At 41.6% G+C, this 19408-nt stretch overlaps 1 protein-coding gene across 2 annotated transcripts in view; it reads left to right on the top strand.

Moving 5' to 3' along the window:
• The window catches only part of Glis3 (GLIS family zinc finger 3), a 422140-nt gene that overhangs the window by 322443 nt on the left and 80289 nt on the right, over positions 1–19408 (top strand). For both annotated transcript variants that reach the window (XM_021634256.2, XM_060388073.1), the window contains one exon: positions 5065–5175. In XM_021634256.2, coding sequence (XP_021489931.1) covers positions 5065–5175 — 111 coding nt within the window. The remainder of the gene's footprint in view (positions 1–5064; positions 5176–19408) is intronic.

Genomic DNA, 19408 nt, shown 5'->3' with positions numbered 1-19408 from the left:
AGAAGCAGTTCGGGGGCTATCATGCAGTAGCTGTAGGCACACAGAACGACCACCAGAGATAATCAAAGCATTTATCAGTTTATCAGGCGGTACCACAACAGACAGTGTATGCAATTGGGAAGAACATGACATGCAATGTTCATGTGCTGACCCTGTTTCTTTTTCTCCTGACCTAACTTTTCAGACAGCATGGCGTTGAGCACGAATCCAGTCTCTTGCTTTAAAAAAAAAAAAAAAAAAAAAAAAAAAAAACACAAAAACCCTCTGTTATTTCTACCTGCAGTTGATCTAAAACGACAAAGCCAATCTTTCTCTGAGTTCATTTCATACATGCTTTTTCTGTGTTAACAGTCACACATCCTTTTATATCAACCTTATGAGAACAATTGAGTTTTTATTTTCACACCCATAACTCCCTTAAGGCTGCCACATTTTGCTCTTTGCAAATGCTGTTTCTGTGTAACTTTTGTCTTTTATTTCCCCCATTATGCTGATAGCACTTTGCATTCTCAAGCTTTGATGCCATTTTCTTTACAGGAGGCCAGGTAGATGCTGTGTAATTTAGCTTCACTTAACAAAGCCGTTGGGATAAATGTATTATACACACCGCGGATCTCTTATCCCACGTCCTGGCAAATAATGTATTCATGACAGTACTTTCTCAGAGTTAACATTCTGATGCCTATTATTAAACTACACCAGACTTTGAATTTTGAAAAGATACTGTGATTTCTACACACCTTCTCATACATATTTAAGATTCTTCTGATGTTATAGTTGACATATTTATTACATTTTATATTAGTCTCTATTAGTCATGTTTGTAGAAGTTGTTTTAGCTATGTATGTCATTTAACCGTTCTTAACAGAAATATCTCCATATATATATGTGTGTGTGGTGATTTATCTGGTAAATACATGAAGCATATATACCACAATATGGGCTAAAGATAGATCTTTTCTGCTTTAGCCAAAAATGAAGTTATTGATTTGTTCAGGTCCAGTAGAATATAGTATTAAATAAACAATGTGAAAAGTGCTGAAAATTTTCAACATATAAAAGTAGTAATTATTTGTTGTATCTGAAATGGTCTTGATCTAATCTAGTATATTTTCCAGTTTGCCATTAAACCTTATCATGAAAGTGTGACCATTTATAAAACAAGATTGTCTGGAGAAATTGTTCCAACTAACCAGTCCTCTGTAGTTTCAGAGCTGTCCTTGAGGAAACCTGTTTTACTACAATACCCCTCTTTGGTGCTAACTTTAGCTAATCACACAAAACATTTTGTAATAAAGTAATTTCACCATTAAAAATGTATAGCTCTTTAGAAAATCTTTTAAATAAAGCTGCCTAAGGTAATGATTTTTTTGTTTTTATTTTTATTTGTTTATTTTTTAGATTGTGTCAGAATATATATTCTTTAATTTTTATTAATTACAGTTTATTCACTTTGTATCCCCCCCTTACCTCCCTCCAGCCTCCCCTCCCAATCCCACCCTTCCTTTTCCTCAGCTTCCCTCTCCCAATCCACTGAAAAAGGAAGTCCTCCTCCCCTTCCCTCTGATCCTAGACTACCATGTCTCATCAGGACTGGTTGCATTGTTTTCCTCTGTGGCCTGGTAAGGCTGCTTCCCCCTCTCGGGAAGGTGATGAAAGAGCAGGCCAATCAGTTCATGTCAGATACAGTCCCTGCCCCCATTACTATGGAGGCCACTTGGATACTGAACTGCCATAGGCTACCTCTGTGCAGGGGTTCCAGGCCATCTCCATGAGTGGTCCTTGGCTGGAATATCAGTTTTAGAAAATACCCCTGTGCCCAGACTTGATTTTTAAGACTTGAATTTAATTCAGCAAGTCTTAAAACTCAGTCATTTTTATCTTGTTAAAAAGGTTTTCTGTTACACCTGTTAAAAGTATCACTTCTTTCTTAGGATCCAAACTGTCTCCTATTTAAATATTTACTGCCTTGAACAAATTGGTAAGCTCTTTTAAGAGCTTATAGAAATTAATTGCTTGTTTTCCAAAGCAAACTGAAGCTGTTTGAATAATTTGTAACTTAAATTTAAGTTCCTCTTGATTAATCACTCCTTCTACAAAAGCTGTCATGATTTTTGGATAAAAGTATCTTTTCAACCAAACAGATTCGTTACTCAGAAAAGTGGTTTTTCCACAAAGGTATTGAGTTCATTATAATAACAGTGAAATTTTATATTAATACATTTCTCTAATAGCATCTTAAATCTAAACAAGAGAAGTAATTATTCAGGATAGCTGGAAAATAATGAAATGGCTCTGCTGATGGAGTATATGGTGCCATTTCAGGCTTAGGTAATTAGTGATAAAATGATGGAGAGTGCACTACTATTCATACCACAGCCAGAGAGCTGATTGGGCTTCCTGGTTCCAGGTGACGGGGCCAAGGGGAAGGAATGGTTATATTGAAGCTTTCTCCAAGAGTATCTCAAATCAAGTGAAAAGTGGCATCTCCACTCTGTGTAGAGCAGCATAGGCTTCTAGAGCACATCAGTGCTCACAAGATTTCTTCCATGAAGTATCGTCTCTTGATCAAAGACATGAGTGTATCTGCTCGTGTTCAACCTAACAGTAAGGGTGAATATTGGCAGCTTGCTCCTCTGAGGCAAACGCAGAATAGAGAAAGCTAGTTCAAGAAGGCTGGGTGAAATAAGAAAGGATTCCCAGGTTAAAGCAAAATCTTTGTTCCCCCCCCATGGAAACCTCTGATCAAGTGGCTTTGCCAGTAATTTCATACTTTTTTAAATAGTTCATCATTTTTTGTTAGAGTTTCTTGGAATTAAATACAGTGCCCATCTCATTATTCTGGAAGCATTATTAGGTCATTCAGTCAGTCAATCAGTCAATCAGAATCAGTTGAGATCAGTCAGTTGAGTAAGCACATTCAGTATTCAAATTGAGTGTTTCAAATTCAAGGATATACCATGATTCTCTCTTGTTCTTGAAAGAAAATAAAAAGAAAAATGTTAGTGAATTCTAAATATTGCTTCCAGTAAGCAAATAGGAGCACCCACATGTTTAATCGAAATGATAAGCATGGCACCAGATCTCATTAGAGATGGCTGTGAGCCATACCTGTGATTACTGGGAATTGAACTTAGGACCTTTGGAATGGCAACCAGTCCTCTTGACCCCTGAGCCATTGCTCCAGCCCAAAAGATACACAAGGTATTTACTCACTCATAAGTAGATATTAGACATATAATATAGGATAATCATACTAAAATCTGTACACCTAAAGAAGCTAAGCCAGAAGAAGGAGAACTCTGAGTAAGATGCTAAATCTTCATTCAGAAAGGCAAACAGGGTAAACATCGGAAAGAAGGTGAAAATAAGGAACAAGACAGTAGCCTACCACAGAGGGCCTCTAAAAGACTCTACCCAGCAGGGTATTAAAGCAGGTGCTGAGATTCATAACCAAACTTTGGGCAGAGTACAGGGAATCTTATGAAAGCAGGGGGAGATAGAAAGACCTGGAAGGGTCTGGAGCTCCACAAGGAAAGCAACAGAACCAAAGAATCTGGGCCCAGGGGTCTTTTCTGAGACTGGTACTCCAAACAAGGACCATGCATGGAGATAACCTAGAACCCCTGCACAGAAGTAGCCCATGGCAACTCAGTGTCCAAGTGGGTACCCTGGTAAGGAGAGCAGGGACTGTCTTTGACATGAACTCAGAGGCTGGCTCTTTGATCACCTCCCCCTGATGGTGGAGCAGCCTTACCAGGGCACAGAGGAAGACGATGAACGACAGTCCTGATGAGACCTGACTGATAGGGGAGGTCCACTTCCCTTTCCTGCTGACCCTAGCCTATCAGTGGACATGGAAGGATCATGGGAGGAGATGAGGGAGGGTGAGAGGGAGGATGAAGTTGGGAGGTGACAAGGGTGGGACTGTAGCTGGGATACAAAGTGAATCAATTGTTAAAAAAATAAATTATATTAAAAAATAAATTTAAAAATGGTAAGCATGGGAAAACAGGAGCATGACAGAGTAAGAATAGTCATGGCGTGCTCCTGTCCATAGCATAGCAGGCTTCCCAGAGCAAGAATCTTAACATCAAGAATTCAGGTCTTTCTCATATTTCACTATACAGGCCCAAATCTCTTTCTCATAGTAGATGGTAATTCCTCTCCTGTATACAATTAATACCATTTTGCTTTTTGTTTTTTAAGTTCTTGGAATAAATGTGATTTTGGTTTCACTTGAAACTCAAGGCATGGTCTCCAAACCCTTGATAAGACCTTTGTCAGTGGTAGGTGGTGATGCTGGCGTCAGTATGGGTTTGGGTTGTCCTTGCCCTCCCACCTCAGTCATGCATTCGTCTAACTGAGGTGCCAAGCACTTGGGGGCATACCTCACATTTCCATGTGTTTCCTGTCACTCTGCTGCCACGGAGACTTGGAACGGGCAAATTTGCATCCTTGTCCTTCAGCCAAGGGCTCATTCACATCATTCAGATGATTTCTCTGTGACTAATGATATTACTGTTCCTCTGACCGACTCTTCATGTGTCTGTTGTTTGAGACCTACTATTTCTTGCTTGCTTTACACTAATTTCTCCTTCTCAATTCTTTCCCTCTCTTTCTGTATCAGGTACCTACCCCCTGAACCGTACCCCGTCTTTTCTGGACTTTTCTTCAGCTTCTTTACCTGAACCCTTAAAGAACCTGTTTACTATCTCTGACAGTACCAAAGATTTTCTCAGGGAAACATAACTGTAAGTATGTAAGTATATAACTTCCACATTAAAAAATTCCACAAGAGATTGTATGGCTACACTGCAGTGTAAGGTAATCTCTTCAAAAAAATCGAGGGTAGGGCTTCTCTGTGGGGCATTGTTTGAGTTTACTCTTCCCGTCTCCGTGATGCAGAATTCCTGGGCGTTCTAATTAAAATGCATGAGTATTTCTCAGCACTTGACACCCGTCAGTGGGTAACAGTTCTCGCTCCAAGCAGTCTGAATAAACCTGACCCTGTCACCTTTACGATTTAACCACAGCTCTTTCTTTCTCTCTTTCTCGTTCAGAAACCTTATGCTTGTCAAATTCCAGGATGTACAAAACGCTACACCGATCCAAGCTCCCTAAGAAAGCACGTGAAGGCACATTCTTCCAAAGAGCAACAAGCAAGGAAAAAGGTAAAATTCAAGGAGAATTTTCGTGCCAGGAAAAGGGTGTTTGAATTATGTTTACAGTATACAGAGTTTCTACGGGGCATTGGAATCCCCTGGCTTTGAAGCTGTCCTTTGCTTGGTACTGAGGAGGGAAGTTTTCCCTGAGGCCTCAGCAAGGCTGTAGTTTGCACAGCTAATACGGTCATGTAACAGTCTGGTAAAGCTGGTATATGAAAGTTGGAGAAAACTGATGCCAGCCACCAGCTCTCAGAGATGTTAATGACAAAAAAAGAAATCCTTTTTTATAAGAGTACCCGCTAGCTAGCTACAATTCTAATGAAGAACTTGGGTGACTCTTGAACCTAAGAGAGCATTCCCCTTCGTCAGCTTGAGGAAAACTAGTTGATAGGCACTGTTCATGAAATCAGGGGTGGAAGGGGCACGGTGCTGAACTTTAATTGACTTTGACATCAGTGATGGATTCATACAGTTTTCAAAATCTGCGAATACCACGGTGTTAACAGATTTGGAATAAATGTCAAAGGTCGTCCAGCCAACCTGCCTTAACTTGCTCTGGGAATTTCACACGGGACTGCAACTGGCTGGGCCAGACTGGCCTTTGAAACCTTCTGAGGCCGGGATTTCACTATCTTTAAAGTAATTTAACAACTGAGATTTTAGGGTCGGCGTGGGAACGTGTGGGTGCGTGAGCGTGCACACCCACGGGTGGAGAGAGACCAGAGGTCAGCCTCCGCTGTTGTTCCTCAGGGGCTGTCCACTTCGGTTTGCTTCGCACCTCGCAAGCAGTGAATATACATGCAAAAGTCACCACAGGGGTGAGTTTCCCTCAGAGGGAACCCTGTTTAGTAGGATGTTCTGTTCAGGGAAGAAACACGTTGCCTTCACTTGGCTCTTTTGGTGTTACATTGTACGGAACTGGGTCCTGACTTGTGTAAGTAAATTCAAGGGCTTGTTCAGACTCAAGTTATTTCAACTGAAGGAACTCCGTGGCAAGACTATTCAGCTCACTGTGGTGTTTAATCAGAATCATGCTTTTTTTTTTTTCTTAGTTTTTCTGGATTTGACAGTTGATGATGGGAAATCTTCTGTAGTCTCTTTGGCACTGAATTTCTTCTGTCTTGAGGTGCTGACTTGAGTGCCTTTTCCATTATTATTATTTTTTTTTATTTACAATTTATTCACTTTGTATCCCAGCTGTAGCCCTCCCTCATCTCCTCCTGGTCCCCCTCCCTCTTTTTTATCCCCCATGTCTCTCCCCTAGTCTATTGATACAGGAGGTCCTCGTCCCCCACTATCTGACCCTAGCCTGTCAGGTCTCATCAGGACTGTCTGAATCCTCTTCCACGGTGGCCTAGGCCACCTCACCAAGGGGGTTGATCAAAGAGTAGGCAACCAAGAGCTCTTCAGGGAGACCAACAGAGCCAAAAAATCTGGGCCCATGAGATCCTGCAGAGACTGATGAATCAACCTAGGACCATGTATGGAAAGGACCTAAACCCCCTGCTCAGATGTAGCCCCTAGGTGGCTCAGTCTCCATGGGAGTTCCCTAGTAAGGAGAGCAGGAGCAGTCACAGGCATGAACTTGGTTGACTGCTCTTTGATCAACTGCCCCTGTCAGCTTGAGTGTTAAGGGCTTATATACAGAAAGTACTTAACCAAATCTTCCTTTTGAGAAAGAAAAACACTCAGCCTCAAGGACTTGGCAGATGTACTTAACTACTTACAAAGCCAATCTTAGAAATCAATTGTTAATTTTTTTTCTCCAGAAATAGATTTAAATCTCTTTATTTGGAATTCCAATAAATTGTTATCCAGAATCATTTGGCATGGACAGGGTATGATTTGAATTTAGAAAGGCAAAGAAGTTTTATATAATGTAAAAAGTGGAAAGAACAGCGGCTCACCTTAAAATAACACATCATCACATTGGGAACCTTTAGCAGGGTCGTTGTCTTTTGGTTTTGTCATTGTCTGTGTCTTGTAAATTCAAAGGAATAAATTATGTTCATTTTGCAGAAGCCTGTTTTTTCTAGGTGAGAATTTTCATTCTAAATCTGAACATTCTCTACGTCCACATTGTCCCTAATCGGGGAGCTTTTACTGATTAGGTCAAGCTTATCAGTAAGCTGAGAGCATCTTCACAGCACCTACTGCCCTGCAGGGAAGAGTATTGACCACCTTTTGAGGCAAAACCAGTGATGCTCATAGGTTTGGAGCCTCACAGGGGGTTCTTAGAGATTCTTGCTGCCTCTCACTGTGTAATAATGCTATGTTTTGGCCTCGTATGAAGGAAGAGTGGTTTTGACCATGATGGAGGCACTAACTGGAAAAGAAACACAGACTGTACATTGTGATTGTATGAGAGTTTACCGGCAACCGTCAGCAGTCTAGGGCAGCACAGTAGGGCTTCTGATCGGTTGGATGACCTCATGTCAGACGCTGCAGTTCTTCCCTGATTCTGACTTACGGACAGTGAAGCCACTCCTCTCCCTTGGCTTTGCGTTGGCTTGTGTCCACTCTGTTTCTACAGACGGCCGAATCTGATTTGGTTGACTTTCCTCTCTCAGTCCTCAGTGACAAATGTACAGTGTTTAGTTTCCAAAAGTCCTTTGTATGTCTGTGATGGCTAGTTCGTGGAATTAAAAGTTGCTTCATCTAACAAAAAGAAGCAATGCTGCTCCCAAGAGAAGCAGCTGCTGATGAACCCCAAATCATTCCATCCACACTGCTAAGTCTCATGCCGGTACCCCAGCGTGTTAGATTTACATGGGACAGTGTTGTCACTAGACCTCAGAGAGCTTCTAATTGCTCACTCACGTCAGGACTTGGTATTTGAAATATTTCCTGGCATCGTAGTAAAAAGAGAGAGAGAGAGAGAAAGAAACAATAAACCTTTTAAGGCAGAATTAAGATTATTTACGACTTTAATTAAAAATTGAAAACTGGCATGATTTCAAAAAGGGCTTTACAAAAATGTGAATTCATCAAAAATAACCATAAAAATTCCAAGGTGATAAAGGCACAGTGGAGTAATGGTCCCAGCCGTAGGGAATTGTTTTGCTGAAAAGAATAAAACTCTTTTCTGTCACACCCTGTTAGTCATGGACTTGATTAATATACCCTGCCTGCCCGCCTTTCTCTAATCCTCTTTTTAACCTCCTCCTAGATGCTAAATGACATTATTTTGGTCTTAACATAGCCAGCTTTATGAGACCCGACTCTGAAATTGCAGCCAGTAACAAAGCATCAATAAAATAATGTATATAAGTAGAAGCAGGTTGCTCCTGAGTGGTACCCTGGCTGTGGGTGTAGGGTCTTTCCTGACTTATTGACACATTCCGCTAAAAATAAGATGAACCAAAAATCTCAGCCAAACATTATTCAAGCTGCTTAAAAAAGGACAAAGGAAAGGAACAGGGGGACTGGGACAGTTTGGCTTATTGCATGCAGAGAGTTGTTTCCCTGCAAAAAATCAAGCATGCACACACACAAACACACACATCTTGTCAGCCAATAGACATGCAGACTTGTTCATAGTTCTCAAGCCCCTTGAAACGGGGACACGCTGATAAAACTAGTAGCAACGTATTCAACCCACCTGTAAAGGTCTCCGCTGAGAATAGAATTTAGCCTCCAGAGTAAAAGGCACAGAATTTGTCCTTCAATTCTCCCAGATGCGTGAGTGAGATAAGAGAAGACTACAGCAAATAATCCACTTGAAATTCCTCTCAAGGCTGTGAGTTTTATCAGAATTTTTCATTTTCACCTTGGAAGTACCATGAACAGGGGTTTCCTTCAACTCTAGCCTATTGTCAAAATGGACTTTTTTTTTTTTTAATGAATACAAGCAATGCCTGGCCAAAAGTTAGAGGTGACATGAAGCTCCAGCCACTTCACACTTCCAGAAAAATTCTGAACTCTGTGGTGTGTGTGAGTTGCTAAATGCTTGTTAGACATTGACCTTTGATTGGGTGAACATCATTGGTGTTCCCTTTTGTGACCGCAACACGAGCGGTTGTCCTTACATATGTTTATATCTCATACTTAGAGGCAGTTTTGTAGCCTTGCTCTGCGAGGGCAGCTTACTTAATGCCGTTTCTCCAAGCGAACATGCTAATTCTTCAGACTATTTAAAGCCACCACCTTTCCCCAGAATCTCGTCAAAACTATAAACTTCATTAGGGAGGCCATGGACTCACATTGCATTGTATAGTTTCTTGGAACCACGACAAGATAGATGGAAATAATAAATTTTTTTAAATTGGTGTAGGCAGGAAAATAATGAATGAAGCTCATTTTCCGTATTAATTGTGGTTCGTTTTGGCAGGTAGGATATATGTTCAACTGCTTCCCAGATTTCACAGTTCCTTTTCATTACTTCTCTCTTGTTCCTAGACAGGAATCAGATAAAATCACTGATAGTGTATTCAGAATGAGCCCGAAACACAGTTTGGGGCCTCCGGATAATTATTGTGAGCCGACTCTTCTGTCACACACACTTTAGTAACAGTATTACAGTGGATGTGTGTGAAGATGGTTCTGTAATAGGGATGATATTCAAGCAGTATAGTGTCCTTTTTTAACAACTCACAGACATCTGCACGTTATTACGTTGGTGATAAATGGTTAACATCACACCTCGGAACAATACTGAGACACATCTGGATCCCCAGGCCACTCGGCTGAAAGGATCTTAATTTCAAGAACGTTTCTGGGAGATGCTCCTGCAAGACATTTTCAATGAATAATGGTGATGGTAATAAATGCTTTTATTTTAATAAAAATCAGCCCCACAAATCATCACCAATTTAACCATATATCGATAACGATTGTTGCCTGGTGCTTCTGTGATAACCTGCCCCAGTGTAATTTATTATTTCAGAAGCATTTTGTTGCTACATGGGAACGGGGAGGCTTAGAATAATGCACACATGGAGGAGTTGCTGGAAGTCTTGAGGGAGGCTGTCAGGGAGAATGACCAGTGAATGAATGAGCATGTGTTCTTGATATCATTGGAAGAACTGCATTCGGCTTTCCAGGAAAACAGATGCTGCCATCTCTGGGATAATGGCCCGGAGTCTTGACTCGGGTGAAGGCTGGTACCCATGTGCTGCTCTTGAAACACACACATTCCGTGGAGGTGTTATTACATAGATTTCATTTATTTTGTGTTGTTACTGGTTTTAGATTTATTTTGGTTTGTGTCTGAGTGCCTTTCCCTGTGTGTATGTCTGTGCACCATTTTTGTTGGTGACCCCGGCATTCAGAAGAGGGCACTGGTTACCCTAGAACTTCAGTTATGGTTGTTTGTGAGCCACCATGTGGGTGATGGGAACCGAACCCAAGTCCTCTGAAAAGCCAACAAATGGTAACTGCTGAGCCATCTCTCCAGCCTCCTAGGTACTGTTTTTTAGGAGTTATTAATTTCCATAAGTTGAGGAAACAATGAACTGAATAGCATTCAGTGTTTTCCTTCTTACCAGAGTTCCCAGAGCCTTGGATACACTAATATTCTTTAGGAAATATGGCAGACAAAAGAATCATTTCCTCCACAGCATCTCGGGAAGCAACTTTTCAAGTTGATATTTTAAAAGGTGTCTCAATGTTTCATTTATTGCCATTTGTAAGTTTTTTTTAGTTACCTGCTGGGCACTTATTAGAACCATAGAAAAAAATGTACAGGATATGTATTTTCTGCTTTCTTAGATTGACATCATGATGAAAGTAAATACACAGAAAAGTGGCGTGACATCAACATAAATTAGGAAGACAGTCCAGGCTGATAACAGGAGGGTTGTATTGAGGGGAGATGATCTAGAAAGGTCACTCCAGGAACTAAGCAGAAGGACACAGATACAACCATTTCAGAAATGTGGAGAAGAGGACATTGGTTGCAGTAGTAAAAGAAACCGTTGGTTTCAGCCAAAATATTGTGCTTTCCTGTTGGAGCTGACTTTAAAAGCACCTGGTATTGCTAACAGCTTGCAAATCATTGTCTGTATCATTGTAGGATGTGTGTGTGTGTGTGTGTATGTGTGTGTTTGAGACAGGGTACCACTGTGTAGCTCAAGCTGGCCTTGAACTCGTGCTCTTACTGCTTAGCATCCTCAGTTCTGGATCCATATGTATCTGTGCCACCACCCTTAGCCTTAGCTTAATTGCTTCTTCCTTCAGCCTGTCCTCTTTAGTTGGTGTTGCATGAAACCGTTAGGGTTGTCGTTGAACTCGTTGGCTTCTACCTCCTGCCAGACAGCATAACTCAGGTGGTCTGTATTTGTGGTTATTTGAGCCTGATTTGCAGGTGAGACCTTGGACTGTCCCAATGATTTGGAGAAAAGTGGGGCAGTCTCTCCTTAGGTGACATGTCTAATGGAGACACGTGCTTTCAGGGCAGAAGAGATGAGTCTGATGAGTCATCCCTTGTGACATGGTACATGGAATGCCTTTGCAAGTACTAAAGGCTGTTAAGGAGTGAAGTCTTGTTTTTTTTATTTCTTGAAGCCATTGTTTTTGATGACATCACAAAAACATTGTCATGTATAGTAAGGTCATCTTACCTTCTGTTCCTACCTTCTGTTCTCATACCTGGGACCCAAACCCAACATATGAAAACACAATCATTCTGGCAAACCACATGAAGAATGAGGACTCCCTGGAGGTGGTTTAATGGGCAGTTTGGGGCAGTTCAGTGCCAAAACACAGCTATTATCTTAGGGAAATGCTTTTCTGAGTGATTGGTTGACTGAAGTTCCTACATTTCCCATTCTTTCTCTTGTGTTTTGGCATCCTTGATGAAAATGGTTTGGGGGGAAAAAAAGAAACCATTGACCATAGACTCTTGGAAGTCTCAATATTGAGTCTTTAGCTACCAGGATGCAACCGCATGCTGCCTTTCCCAGTCTCCACTCTTCATCTCTGCCTCCAAAGCACTCCTGTCCATTTATGTTGTCTGCTTATGTCCCTCTGCTGGTTCGTGCTTGTCTTCCCTTTCAGCTGGCTGAACTCTTGTCTTCTCTCACCCCGGGTAATACTTTTCGTTTTGTTTGTACCTTGGCTCTCTGAGCTGTGAAGATTTATTTTCAAGGTGACTTCACTCAAGGGCTTGGATACGCCTGATGTAAAAGTGTTTCATGGTGGATACTGGGCAGGTAGGTGGCCTTGTTCCCACCATGTTTGAATTGGACAATGGGAGGTACAGGCCTTTTTTAAATAGTGCCTCAGATTGTATTAGGACCTAACAAGTTACATTCCCCCACTTTTTCCACTTTCCTGTCTTTGCAGCTAGTTTGAAAGGCAAACACTGGGCCCCAGAGGTGAACGTGAAGGTGTTTCAGGAGGAAAGCAATTGTTGTGACACATACCAGCCATCCCTGGCAGCCCATTGTGGCTGACAATGGATGAACAATGTCCTTGGAAAACACTTTCCTCCTTGAGAATTGAGTATTCTTGGAGGAGCCATCTCTCAGATATTGCTGCAGCCTGTCTTTCAGGAACATGTGGCTGCTGCAGAAATGGTTCATAAAAAGGAAAGAAAATGGACCTAAACCAGAGGGAGTTAAAGTTTAAACCTGTGAGGCTTGGTTCTGCCTGAGGGATTTTACGTGACGTTTCATAGGATGGATGGAAATGGAGAGTTTTAGGAATGTTTTAGAATATTCCCCCAAAGACAAGGAAAACAAATGGGTTTGTTTTTAAAAAGGCTCCCTAGGTTTCACTGACACTCTGAAATTAAGACTCTGAGGCAAAAGCAAGACACCTAGTAGGACGACTGTGTGCCTCGTATGGCTCTGGTTATAACTATCTTCCCCCAAGAGGTTGCCCTGGTAAGATTTTGTTACCTCCTTTGCCGTTGAATATTGACACTCGTGGCACATAATTTTAAAAATATTCAAGTTATTCCACAAGTACTTTCTCAACATTTCTGTGTGTCGGAGGTTTTCTTACACGTTTGGGTATATGAAATGGTAAGTCGGAGAGGCCTGTCTTTGTTAGGCTTTCTGTTCCTGTGATAAAACTCTACAACCAAAAGCAGACGGGCCCACGCCTATGCCCGTGGTGTAGTTTCTAGATTTGTGACTGCTGTGGGAGGGCCCACAGTGATCTGCGTCCTCCCACCTTTGGGAGGGTGGAGCTCTTGGATTATATAAAAGGCAGGCCGATCAAGCCAAGCAGAGCAAGCTGGAAGGCAGCAGCACTCTTCCGTGGCCTCTACTTCAGCTCCTGCCTCCAGGTTCCTGCCCTAACTTGGTTTGACAGTGACGTGAAAGTTGTAAGCAGGAATAAACCATTTCACAATAACGCTTAGATTCGTGAATTTTTCATTGACTGGCATGGACCTTAGGCTAGCTAAAGTAAGACATAAAACTGACCATCACTAAAGTCCATCATGATAAACTTTACCTGAGGTCGATTTATTTAAATGGACCATCATGCACTTGCAAGTGTCCTTTACACTGGTGCTAATTGATTAGTCATCAGGAAAAGAGAGAAGAATTAATTATCAGATGCACTTGGTCCTGTTCTCTTTCATTATGACATTGACTGTTAAGAGTAAATATGTTCAAGTTAGTTAGTTTGGGGCCATCACGCTAAGAGAATGGAAACTTAGTGTGCTTCAAGGGAGTGGATCAACACTGTGTTTTTAACTTACATATTGAATTGTGACGTTGGTACCTCCATAGTATATGTTCCCAACCAGAGCTGGCTACGCTTGCTTGAAGGCATTACGTCTTATCCATTACAGGGTGTTCATACAGAGTACCAAGAGGTTGTTGAAATTTCAGGAAACTAAGAACAATCTACTTCACGTGCTTTCAGCAATTAATTTTCCCCTTAAAGTGATCTTAGCTGCTTAAAAATAATCAATGGAAACAGATTATGATGTGATTATACATTGATAATCTATTTACTCTAATTTTCTCCTTTCACACACAAAAATTCATTTCTCTCTCTCTCTCTCTCTCTCTCTCTCTCTCTCTCTCTCTCTCTCTCTCTCTCCCCCCCCCATGTGTTTTTGAAATCTCTGCCAGACAGCCTTACCATTCAAATGCCTATTTTCAGAAATCCTGGTCTTTGGCCTGGTGATTGCGACCTGGCACCCGACCTTCCGTACCTACAGCTGTGTGGATGGAAGTTGTGGCTCTCAATTGCACGTTGTGGCTGTTGTAGTCTCTGACTTTCTTCTGCATTGGCCTTATCTGCATTGACAGACTTACCAGTTTACTTAACTTTTACATTTATTACCTGTTTTATTTCCAGTCTGGATTGTCTGCTGTTTTGTTTGTTTGTTTGTTTGTTTGTTGATACAGACTGAGTCAAGGGCCTGGATTCAGATCTTTTTGTCACCATCTTTAACAGTAGAACCTTTGATCACTAGCTCAGTGTCGCAGAACTTGAGCCCCGTATTTGTGAACTCTGGCTATTAAGAACTATTTTCTCGGACTGTCATATTGAGCAGTGAAAATTAAAAAAAAACAAAAACCCATGCACAGTGGTTATTGCAGCGGGTCTCAGGTTTGGAAGGAGTCACAGGGCCTCTGCACGTGGTGACAGCATAGGTTAGCACTGGCCATGTACAAGAAGGTGCTTTGCTCTAACATTTCTGTGGAGGAAACTGCCTTTAATATGTGGAAGAAGAGTTCAAAGTGAGGGGCTAGAGAGATCGCTCAGCATTTAAGAGCCCTGGCTTCTTCCAGAAAACCTGGATTCACTTCCTGGCACCCACATGAAGACTCACAACCATCTGTAACTCTAGTTCCTGGTTGTGCAAAGCCCTCTTCTGGGCACTGTGGGCACTGAACACATACAGTGGGTGTGCGAACATGGGGTCCAAACATCCATACATAAAAACATTAAAACTACATAAAAGAGACGAAGGTGAGGCAAAGCAAGAATTTTCTAAGGGAAAGGAAGCATTTCCCTTGTCCCAGTGAGTTTTAGTTTTGCTAACGAAGTCCTGAGACCTTTAGCAGCTACCACTTAAAGGCCAGGTGAAACCCAGACCCAACGATTCAGGGACTTCAGCTGAGATCGTGGCAATAGTGACATAAAGAAAGGGATTCGGTCCCTGCGTCTGACAACTTCCATATTTCAGAGCCATTGTGAATGTATATGTTATCTAATTTTATTTCTTTGGCCTTTAGACTCTGTATGAATTTTTTATTAGTATGTCTAATCTCTCTAGTTAGTTTCTGAGAAGCTGGAGGCTTAGAAGTAGGAAGGAATCCAAATGTGATGGCAGAGGTGGTATGCTGCTTTCCTGTAAGCCATGAGGCCTACAGACTATGTGCCAGAGTTAGTTAATACTGCCCCAATGCAAAGCCATCTATTATGTCTCGACACGCTGTTTGCAATCTTGGCATTCCACAAAATGTTTTGGTAAAAGAGTTTTCTCCATTTGGCAATCCAGAGTTCTCTTTACAAACGCTGGCAAGGCAGCGTCTGAAATGTTCACTGTTTCCTCTGTTGGTTGAGTGGCTTGAGTTAGCTGGTGAGGGAGTACAGATGGTAGCTGCCTCTCTGAGGCTATTTATTCTTCTAACCAGAACACAATGCTCTTCTGTCTCAGTGGCTTTTGAGGATGTGGACTTTCTGCATTCACACTGCCGGAGTCTCCTATAGAAGCATAGCAGCCGTGGTAGAACTATGGTTCAGCAACATTTAGACAGTCCTTAAGTATCTCTGTCACCCTGCAGAACACAAGGGGAAATCAAATTCAGAAGACCCCAAAATTGGGCTGGGAAGATAGCTGAGGGGGTGAAGTGTTTGTTGTGCAGGCATGAAGACCTGAACTGAGATTGACCGACACCCACAAAAAAAAATCCAATCCATAGTAGCACAGGCCTGTGACCCAGTGTTGGGAGTGCAGATAAGTGGAGCTATCTAGTGAAAGGATCAGTTCTGTGTCCAGTGAGAGATCCTGCTTCACACAGTAAGGTGGAGGCAAAGAGGATGCCCAGAGTTGATCTCTGCCTTTTACACAGGCATGCATGGACACACAGGCAGACATGTGACAAAGGGACAGATGGTCACACACACACACACACACACCCCTAAAGATGCTCAGGAAGCTTCTTCAAGTGATCGGAAGATTTTTGACGTCTATGGAAATCTTTATTGTACTATTAGCAAGCTTAGAATGTTCCTAGATTCCTAATACTGTAGAGCTGAAAGCCTGAAATACTTGTTACATATTCAGGCCTGTCTCCCAGGGAGCTTCTTCATTTTGAGAGTGACATACATACGTACTTGCATACATAGAAATACTGCATTAATGTACCTGGTTCTCTACATTTTTGTGATCACATGAATTTAGGTTATTTAGCAAATGAATCACAAGGAACTCTTTTTTGTCTCCATTTCCCTGGCACTGGAGAACACAGTTTTATCAATAGGCACATGAAACCTACTGAGGCAAGCATTGAGGTTGGACAGGTTCGAAAGGTGATAGGCCTTACCTGCCGTGCTAAGATGGCAGGCATAGACTTGGTCAGATCTAAGAGTTCAGGAGATAGTCATGGTGCTAGTGTAGGAGATGGGTTAGTGAAAGGAGACGAGCAATTAGTGAGGTTGGCATATTTCCATTAATCAACATCCCTTCAATACTGTAGTTCATCCGACTGTGTCTGCACCCAGCTGTGCTACTATCAATTCTAGCTTTCTCCATCTTTCAAAATGCTGTGATGAGCGGCTGCTAAATGCCTTACTGGAATCGGCTCATTGTATGTGTGGTTTTCCCTGAATGACATATAAATAGAAAGTGGTTCTCTGTGACTCGCATCCTAGGTTTTGATGACTTCCTTTCTTAACGGCTCACTAACCTGTGATTCTTTTAGACTCTTTCCAAGCATGAAGCCTAGCTCTCTGGTCATCTGTTATATTTCCTGGCTTGAGCTTTTCTGTTTTGCTGAATTTGGGTATGGACGTATCTCTGACCATTTCCTGGCTCTGTGTATACTCTCACAATCACATACACACATGCTTTTCAAAGCAGTGTCTCTCTAGATTTAGGTCCTATAGCCCCTCAGTACCTTAGTCTGTTCTTTTGCTTTCTTCTCTCTTTTCCTGGTCTTTATTCTCTTTTTCTACCCTTCCCTCAGCAGTTTTGTTTCTCCTTTAACACGCACCTCTATGAAAACTTACACCCTACATACTAAACAGAGTTTATGTGTGCTTTATCAAGCCCAGTAGAGAGTGTGCCTAAGTTACATAAGACCCAGCATTCAGTCCCCGATCCCAGCACTGGGGAACAGGGAAGAAGAAGAGAATAAAATAATTTGTCATGCTCAGAGTCCAAATATATTCTCATTTAAAAATTTTGTTATATATACACTAAAACACACACTTTCATTGAGAGCAAGATACCATTGGGAATAACATGCCTTATTTTCAGATATGTTAAAATACGTATTGGAGCCAAAGAATTGTGATGACTTTGTACTTGTGTATCTGTCTGTGTGTTTTTCATATTAAAAATTATATGATCTTGAATCCTAGCTCTTGGGAGGCAGAGGCATGCAAAGAGCTGTCATTTTGAGGCCAGCCTGGTCTAAGTAGTTTCAGGACAGCCAGGACTATATAGAGAGACCCTATCTCAAAATATATTTATATATATATTTAAAAATATATATAAAAATTTATATAAATATATAAAAATATATTTATATATTTTTTATATATAATATTATATATTTATGTATGCATCTCATTTATTTTTTATTAATTAATACACAGCAATTATAGTACTTTGCCAGTGGATTTGTTTGTTTTTATCTTACACGTGTCCTTGTTTTACATGCATGTATGCATGTGTACTGCATGCATGTCTGATACCTGCAGAGGTCATGAGATGGCATCCGATCCCAGTCAACTGTAGTGATGGGTAGTTGTGAGCCACCACATAGGTGCTTTCAACTCCCCCGCGACCCCTCTCTTCTGCCCTAGTAGTGATGGTCTTTTTACCTATGTTTAAAGACACCCTACATTTGTCTCAACCAGTCTTCTACCTTACGACATTTAGGTCGTTTTAATGTTTTACTCTTACAAACAATCCTATACTACATATGATGATATAGCAGTCTTAGTGTATGTCGTTAAGTCAGTTCCTAGCAACATATTGTTGACATGACTTCACAGAAAAGTCTAACAGTTTACGCAACTCTTTGTAAGGACTATATGAAGCCAATTTTTTCTTCCGCTTTACAAATATGAGGAGAGAGGTAGAATTTGATGGGTACCACTAGACATCATCATGCAAGTATCTTTCCCTGGGTTTCTGAAATTAAGTCTTTTTTTTTTTTTACATTATTGTCCGTGTGTATTTTATTTTCATGACTTGTCACTGATCTTTCCTAACTTTACAGAGAGTTCTGTATTGACTGAAAGGAGCTGTTTAATGGTTGTTAACTGTGTCACTGAATGTATTGCAGATGGTTTTGGTGGCTTGCCATTTTTGAAACTTGATTTGGTACGTGGCTATTTTTCTCACGGAAATTTTCCTACAGATGCATTTTACAGAATGATGGTTTTACCTTTTGCCTCCCTGGAAGGTCTCTGGTTTGATAGCACCCTTACAGAGGCTGCCTCGCTGTCCCACCGTGTTGATTAAACTCTGTTTTCATTCAACTTCCCCTCCCCTCCAGCAGTCATCATTTTGACTCAGTTCTCATACATGGAGTCTGAATCCCATGTCTGACCCTAGGGAAAGTCCCTTCCCTCCTCTGATCTTCACGCCCACCTTTGAAGAACCTATCTCCCCGGCTCCACGCTGTTGTGTGATCAAAGGAGATGATTCACCTGAGTGGACTGAGAACAGTCTTGGACTCTAGAACATAGGAGGAGCGCTTCCTCCTTCCTCATTGGCAGCTCTGTTAAATACAAAGACTGCTTTGTTTTTAGTGACCTGAACAGAACACCGACCCTTCTCACACTGACATGAGTGTTACAGGCAAGTACGGATGCCTACACTCGTTGCTCTGTGCAGTACACTGGCTCCAGTTTCCTTTCAGATGTTGGTACATGCCACACAAGCCCACAGGGCTTCTTCCGAAGACCACTTAATTTTAGTGTTTAAAGAGTCCAGATCGCTACCACGAGCAGCTGTCTCATCCTGCACCACTGAGGTCTTCAGTGGGCTTTGACCGAACAGAGGCCTTATGAGGAATGGCAGCCAAGAGCTGTCTATCTCCCAGGGAGCTCCCTGGTTCCTGTTCATTCTGTTGTCCAGACAGGAGACCTG

Source organism: Meriones unguiculatus, chromosome 1 (genome assembly GCF_030254825.1).
Source record: "Meriones unguiculatus strain TT.TT164.6M chromosome 1, Bangor_MerUng_6.1, whole genome shotgun sequence".
Classification (NCBI taxonomy): domain Eukaryota; kingdom Metazoa; phylum Chordata; class Mammalia; order Rodentia; family Muridae; genus Meriones; species Meriones unguiculatus.
The sequence above is the reverse complement of the archived record's forward strand: the minus strand, read 5'-3'. Positions and strand labels throughout refer to the sequence as shown.